The sequence below is a fragment of the Gavialis gangeticus genome, unplaced genomic scaffold (assembly GCF_001723915.1).
Source record: "Gavialis gangeticus isolate Ggan-Ray unplaced genomic scaffold, GavGan_comp1, whole genome shotgun sequence".
NCBI lineage: Eukaryota > Metazoa > Chordata > Crocodylia > Gavialidae > Gavialis > Gavialis gangeticus.
Window position 1 is genome coordinate 149,426,403 of NW_017729024.1, and position 7,417 is coordinate 149,433,819.

The 7,417-nt window shown below is 44.2% G+C and overlaps 1 protein-coding gene and 1 long non-coding RNA gene across 3 annotated transcripts in view; both read right to left on the reverse strand.

Annotated features, from left to right (window-relative positions):
• Window positions 1–4,878, reverse strand: part of LOC109297838 — a 37,208-nt gene extending 32,330 nt beyond the window's left edge. Inside the window, exons 1-3 of one of the 2 annotated variants that reach the window (XR_002097438.1) lie at window positions 2,756–4,878; window positions 1,988–2,055; window positions 1,058–1,157 (exon numbers count right to left, since the gene is read on the reverse strand). This is a non-coding gene — a long non-coding RNA (uncharacterized LOC109297838). Of the gene's footprint in view, window positions 1–1,057; window positions 2,056–2,755 lie in introns of both variants that reach the window. The other variant, XR_002097437.1, reaches the window with a different exon arrangement.
• A 431-nt stretch (window positions 4,879–5,309) lies between these two features.
• Window positions 5,310–7,417, reverse strand: part of ISL1 (ISL LIM homeobox 1) — a 16,795-nt gene continuing 14,687 nt past the window's right edge. The window contains exon 6 of the mRNA XM_019517887.1: window positions 5,310–5,800. Coding sequence (XP_019373432.1) covers window positions 5,684–5,800 — 117 coding nt within the window. The 3' untranslated portion in view covers window positions 5,310–5,683. The remainder of the gene's footprint in view (window positions 5,801–7,417) is intronic.

Sequence of the window (7,417 nt, forward strand, 5' to 3'; positions counted from 1 at the left end):
CGGCCGCTCTCCCCCCGCCCCCCCGCCCCGGGCCAGGGCCCTTGTTTCCCAAGCCCCCCCCCCCACGCGCCCATTACCTGCCTTCTTCGGCCGCAGGGAGGGGGATAATCACATCAGATACAGCCCTGCCTCCTACCAGCCCGGGTCATCAATGACACGGGCGCAGCGGGAGCAGGAGCTGGCCCGTCAGACTGGCCTGGGCCCCGGGGGCGGCAGGATCGGGCCCCCCTCAAATCAAGCCGGGCTCTCTGCTGACCCCATGCAGTGACACGGTGTCAAACGAGGCGACACCCTCCGCAGCCTCCCCGAGAAACCCCTGCCAGCCCCCCGGCTCCTTGGAGCGGGGCAGCTTTCTGTTCACACGACAGCAGCCTCCCCGGGTCATGGCAAAGAAGCAAAACAGGCTGCTGCGCCCGGATCATCCCAGCCCCCTACCCCAGCCAGGCTTTTCTTTCTGCCCTCTTGTGAACTAGTTTCTCTGTCTACACTTCAGAAGTCCCTGGGAGGTGTGGAGAGATCCTCCATCACGGCCTGGGACATTGTTAGCTGTTAAGTTTATGTTTGTGGCGCCTGAGCTCAAACAGTCATTCAGTGGCTTGCTCTCTTATCAAGAAAACAACAATCAGAAACAATCAGTAAACAGGATCTCTTTCCTGCACCCTTTATTAACTACTTGCAGCTCGACTGAGCCATAGAGCCACATATTATAGCTTGAAGGATTTTAAGCACCTACAACAACCCCCCTCTGCAATTTTTCCTTCTGAACGGTTTAAAATCGAAGACTTGAACTGCCAGGTATTGAAACCATACAGGTTCATCTAACTTGCGGTTGGCTTTCCTCGTTAAAACACTCAGGGTACGACTCTCCCATGACCACCGTCCTCTTTCTTTCTTTCTTTCTTTCTTCGATTTTTAAACTGTTCAGAAGGAGCTTTTGCAAGGGGGGGGGGATCAATGATAGGCACAAATCGCGAATACTTAGAAGTCGCTCTGCTTTCTTTTCACTTGTGATCCACATTGAAACGTACACACCGTTTAAAAAGTGCCAAGTACTTACTTTTGAGAGATTTGACTTGTCTCAAAATTGAAATTCAGACCCCACATCGTCTACATCTCGTCCAAAAGTCGGGTTGGGGGAGGATGAGAGTTAGTTAAACCTAGTAAAGAAAAATACTGAAATCAGAATGTTTTTTATCTGACCAAAATTCTTGATCACCTTAAACAATTATCCAAGACCATCACATCAAGATGCCTATAAGTAAAGAGCAATACTTCGAAGGCCCGCAGTTATAACACGTGCTGCTCTTTATATGAGCATATATGCTGCTCTTTTATGATACAAAAGACAGGACAGCAAGAGGAGAGGCAGAGCAGCTGGGCTGGGTAATTACCGCCCTTAAAATAGAGGAAAAAGTAGCGAATTGAATAGCAGGGATGGGTGCACGGAGGCAAGGATGAGGTCTCCCTCTGTCTCTTGCATAAATCCCGCTGCCCCCGCTCAGGAGCCCGGCGATCACAGCGCAGTCACTAAAACTGAACTAACATCAGGCGGCAGGAGCAGTTTGCCCTGCAATCCACCGCTTCTCAGCGCCTGGGGTGGAAACGTGGCTCCAAGGCAAGGAGAGTTAAACCAGAAAAGTGAAGGACTCTACAGCGACCAAGAGACTTGCTTTTAATTATGGCCAGGTACATTAGACAACAAGCGCCTCTTAGCAGAACTAATCAATCCTTTCCAACGCCCGCGCGTCTGGGTGGCATGGGGGGGCTGGGAGGGAGCGGGAGATGTATGCAATACATCCCCAGGGAACCAGCCTCGGGAAGAGCCGGAGAGTTTTCAATGGGGATATAATTTTGCTGAGGAAAAATACATGACAGTGCCCGGAAGGAAGAATTCAGAGCAAGGATGGGATGGTTCAATAATGGCAATCGAGAGGGAATCGCATTAGGAGCGAGAACTAGGCACTCCCGGAATGATGTAATGATATACCTGTGCCATGGCATAGCATACACACGCGGATGAGGGACGGGTTCTCATCTCCAGGCAGGACTGTAAATCTGAAAGTCAAACACAAAGCTCAAGACCTCGGAAAACGTGCTGAACTCTCCCTGGAAGTGAAGGGCTACCTTGCCAACAAAAATACGAGTCCAAGTGATCCTCACTGCAGCCCCCTGGGCTCCAAATGAAGCATGTCCAAACTGCAGGGAAAAGACAGGCTGCTCATCGTGGCTGCGGTACAAGTGTGCGTGTGTGTACTTTGGCAGAGGTAGAGGCAGCCCTTTGCATCCCTGTAGCAGTTAGGAGGCTTGCAAAGGTTCAGCTCACTCTAGCACTCCTATTCACTAAAAAACATCCCCGACCTGACAGATTTCTTTTGCACACACACACTTAAGGCTTCCAAAAAAAAATCGAGCAGTTGCTAGTAGTTACAGTATTTGACTTGGCCAGGAAAATATCAGGACACCTTTTTTAGCCTCATAAGGGTCAGGTCGCCCCAGACCCACAGCAGCTCTGCCGTGCGCGGGGCAAGTGCACCGGACTGTCCTCAGCACAGACCAGAGCCCAGCGGACACCCCCCAAAACGCATCCTCCAAGCCTGAGCAGGAGTGAGAAGTGAAAAAGCAAAACAAAGCCTTTCTGCTGGCCGCGATCACAGACGATAGCAGCCGTGCTCTCTCCGTCTCCCTCATTTTTTTCCATTGTCTACAAAGTTTTTGAGTCAGTGCATGAAAAACTCCCAGCAACATTATGACTAACCATGAATCCACTCTGCCCAATTGCCTTGAGCCAGAAGGGCTGAACAGGATGATTTGTCACCAATTAAGCACATCAGTCAACACGCAAGCCTTGTGCTGCTTGAATTTTCAGTGTGCGGAGACGGTGTTTCCTATGGGCACGTGAAGAGCCTGCAGCCAGATTTTGTCGAAAACAAGAGACAAAAAGTTAAGGGCTCGCTCGATTTTGCCCCTGGTTACAGTTTAACTTCAGCAAAGATGCTCTTCAGTGTCTGAAGCCTCCAAAGCCAAACAATCTCCTTCCAACAACAACTAGGAACAACTGCAGGGACTTACACGCTGGACCAGTGCCCTCCTCCCCCTCAACCTAGTCTACCAAACCTGGCTTCCTGTATTAAAACATAAGTGTTACACAGTTTAATGTAGATTTCATATTTATTTAAATATTTATCAAGTATTCAAAAATGTATTACACTTGAGCATACAAAATGAATCCAGTTTTCTAATCAGGATAGTCGAAATCTTTCTATTAGACATTTTTTAACCTTATTTTTTTTTCCTAATGTCGAAATGGTTTGTCTATAGCTTAGCTTGCTCGGGGTGGGTTGGGATGGGGGTGGGGGAAAGAAAGGAAGGTTATGTTAAGAAAACATGAGGCTTTGGAGTAACTATCATGCAAACCAACTTGTCTTTGTCAGACTAGAAATCTGTATATTCCAGTTGTTAAGGATTTTTTAAAGCGAGCCTTTGTCCTGTGCTGGCTGAGAGCACACGGGAATACTTGAATTGGAGCAAAAACAACTCTTTCCTATTTTTTTCCCTCTGCTTTTCCCCAAGAAATCGCCCACGTTTCTAGCTTTCACCACCATCTCCCAACCCCCTCCCTGAGAATTAAAAAAAAAAGGGAAGAAAAGAGGGAGGGGGAAAGGAAGTGGAAAGAAAATAAGAAACGCCAATCGTGCGATTTCAGAGAGACATCCCCTCAGCCCTGTTCTTCCTGCAGCATTTTTCAATCGGTTTGACAGCAGACACAGATAAATAATGATCATACTTGACTTGCTAAGCGAAATGCTTCCCTTTTATCTGTATGCTTTAAATACAGGTCACTTCAGCAATCTTAACAACCAGGCTTTGGTATACAGCACTTGTTTTCTTTTTTTATTATTATTTTTCTTTTTTTAATAATAAAACTCAGAAAAACTGAGGGTTTTTTTACGTGTCTTAACATGATGTCAGTTCATGCCTAGAGTAATATCACTTTAGGGGAGGAGGGGGAACGGGAAAGCTCGTCGTGTTATCAATTGAAAGCTAAGGCATCAATCTAGCCCTGATATAATGGTTGAAACGGAATTTACAAGCCGATCCTTAATACTTGCAATAAAATATCTCACACACTGTATTGGAGAAAGACCTGATTTGCATGCAATATTTTATTTCAGGTATTTAGCTGCTAACTTGTAAATATATAAAAGAGGGGATTTTCCTTCCTTTTGTCTTATTTTCTCTATTCCAAACGCTTATTTAGTGAAATAGTCCTGAAGATATAATCATTCTACATATGGCGCTTTTATTTCACAGAATATTTAAGAAGGAAAAAAAAAAGACAAAACCACATAGAATTAGACATATAATTCAAAGACCACGGTACAACCTTTTTCTTCTGTTTTTTTTCTTCAGCAAACAAAAAAAGTAAGTCAAATGACAAGAAAAGTGGCAAGTCTTCGGATAATAAATAATAAATTACTTTATAATTTTGCAATGCAAGAGCAAACATTTTTTTTTCCTTTTTTCCTCTTTATTTCCAGAGAGAAAGGGGAAGGGCGGGGGGGACAGAAAGAGAGAGAGAGAGAGAGAGAGAGAAACAGTCATTTTTAACCGATAACTATACACATCTTTGGGGGGGGAAGTTCTTGGACGGACACGATTCAAACACAATCCCGAAACGCATTGTGGCAAAATAGAGGTATACCTTGTTGCAATGCTTTTATAAATTGTTTTTTAAATAGGAATTCAAAAACCTATTTTAAAGTCGCTTCAGACTTCTTGACAGAGGATGGATCTCAACGAAACAAAAGTAAAACCCCAGCTACAGTACATGCTATCAGAGACCCAGGAAACAACCCCTCGTTAAAAGTCAACTAAAAGGGGGGGGGGGGGGGAAAAAAAAAAAAAAAAAACCCCACCCACACTGCACCCCTCACAAGCACCGAAAAAAACCCCCCCTGTAAAAAGACAACAAAAGGGGGGGGGGGGGGGGAAAAAAAAAAAAAAAAACCCCACCCACACTGCACCCCTCACAAGCACCGAAAAAAACCCCCCCTGTAAAAAGACAACAAAAGGGGGGGGGGGGGGAGTAAAGAAAAGAAAAGAAACCATTGCAAACCAATGCAGCTCCACCTTCCTGCAATGAATCTTTCAGCCATGCGGGGCTAGATTGTCTTTTTCCTGGTGTTGGGTGATCTACTGGAGCTCCTTTTTGGCAAGGCAATGACCAGAATAGAAACAGCACCATTCGGATTAGGATGGATTTAGATAGAAAGTCTCTCTATCTTGGTTTCTCTCTAAGATGTGCAGTCTTTTTTATTTATTTTTTTTTTTTTTGAGATCCGGGAATACAAATCCTCTACGTTTTGAAAAACGTCTGTTCGATCCTCCTACGATCATTGAATAGCGCGTTTACTTTTTCTTTGTGTTTGTTTAAAATGATTATTCTAGTAAGATCCCTTGATTGTCTTCACAGTGTTGCTACCATATCACCTTGTCATTTCAAACAAGACTCCGTGCTTTCTCATGGAGCGGTCTTTGCTAGGTTCATTACAGGGTTGTTAAATACTTTTGGGTTTGTTTTAGTTTCGGAGTCCCAACATGATAACTTTTTCCCACTCTCTCCAAAGGGGATGGGGAGAAAAAAACAACGACCAAAAAAAAAAAGAAACGGAATGAATGTTCCTCATGCCTCAATAGGACTGGCTACCATGCTGTTAGGTGTATCTGGGAGCTGAGAGGACATTGATGCTACTTCACTTCCGGTGGAATTGGAACCTGGTCCTCCTTCTGAAAAATTAACCTGCCAAAATAAAAACGGAACTATCAATTAAAAGGTAGCAAGGGGAAAGAACAAGAAGAAAGTCAAATCATAGAAGCATGCACCTCACACATTTAATCTAGATCCCCATCAGATAATTAGAGGTCTGCTCCCCCCCCCCGCCATCGACTTGGATCTAGGAAACCAAGTAGCTGATTAAAACCAAACTGCAGGGGAGGGGGTGGTTAATGAGGCCTCTCTTTCCAGAGATCGCAGGCTCTAATTGTAATGGAATTCCCAGCAGCCTGGTGTGTTCAATTATGTAAGAGCTGCTGTGTTTTCTGACATGAAACTGCAAAGATACTTCCCCCTCCTCTCCTTTGTGCATATAACTAAATGAAACTGGGACAAGGATCTATGAGAATAAGGTGCTTGTTTTGCAACAAGCTATCTTCCTCTACTAGTGGGCTGAGGTGGGGAGTTGGGTCTACCTTACATGAGAATCAATTGGACAAAATGGATTACACTTCCCTTTCCTCTTTCGGGACAGATTTTTTTTAGATGGTGATGTGTATGACTGGGAAGCTCAGCCTTTCACATTCTCCTTTGCATCTTTTTAGTTGGAGGAGTCTTGGACTAGGACCCTGTTCATACAAGGCCATGGACATATCCAGGTCCAGGTTTACAAGTCTCTCCTGTTCTAACGTTTTTTTTTAAATTTATTGTTGGCCAAACTGCCATAAAAGGATTCTGGATTTACATCCCAGTATCAAGAGCTTCAGTTCTACATAGCCAGACCTTGTCTGCAATCAAAGGGTTTAAACGTCGTCTCCTCCTATAACACATAACTAGTCAAAGCAGGTCTACCTCCAAGCTTGGTGGAAGCAGAGAGAGCAGAAGCTGCTCTAGAACTGAACTAAACTGCATGGCAGCACCCAGGGGGCTATACTGCTAAAATGCAGGATATTCCCAATGGACTTAGGGTTCATTCCCGCTGGAAGGTTATACTGCAGCATTAAAACAGGAGAAATGCATAATCTGAAGGAGCATAATACTCCAGCGGAAAGTCTGGAAATACCTTCTTGTTACCAACCTTATTGGTCCAAAAGATTTATTTTGAAAATCAATCTAAAGTGTCTGTCTATGGCAAAGTTTCATTATTAATTAGTATTTGAATCACTGAAAAACCATACACAACGTACCTTATTATTTTAAAGATCTGGTTTAAACACACTTAGGCCAGGAAATTGAGTTAAGGTTGAACTTCTGTCCTTAATTCACCTTGTTGGGCCTAAGTATTGCAGATGATATGGTCCCATATGAGCTGCCAAATGACGTAGGCATAAGGAAGTGAGTTAAGAACAGAATTTATTCTTAAATGTCTGTCTTTTGTTGGTTTAAGCCAGTTCCATTAACATTGTTTGGCTTTTGCATGTGAAATATGTACTAACAATTCCCTTCATTAAATATAAAAGATCATTTCAGAGGGGTAATTAGGAGTATCTCTCTAGCGGCACATGCACAACAAGAAATGAGACAGTTGAGCTAAATTACATTTTTTTTTCCACGAACCCTCTCAGCAGCCTAGAACACAGGATGACAGTATTAACCCGCAGTTGCAGTCAATCTTTGGCCAAACTGGGGGGGGGGGGGGGGGGG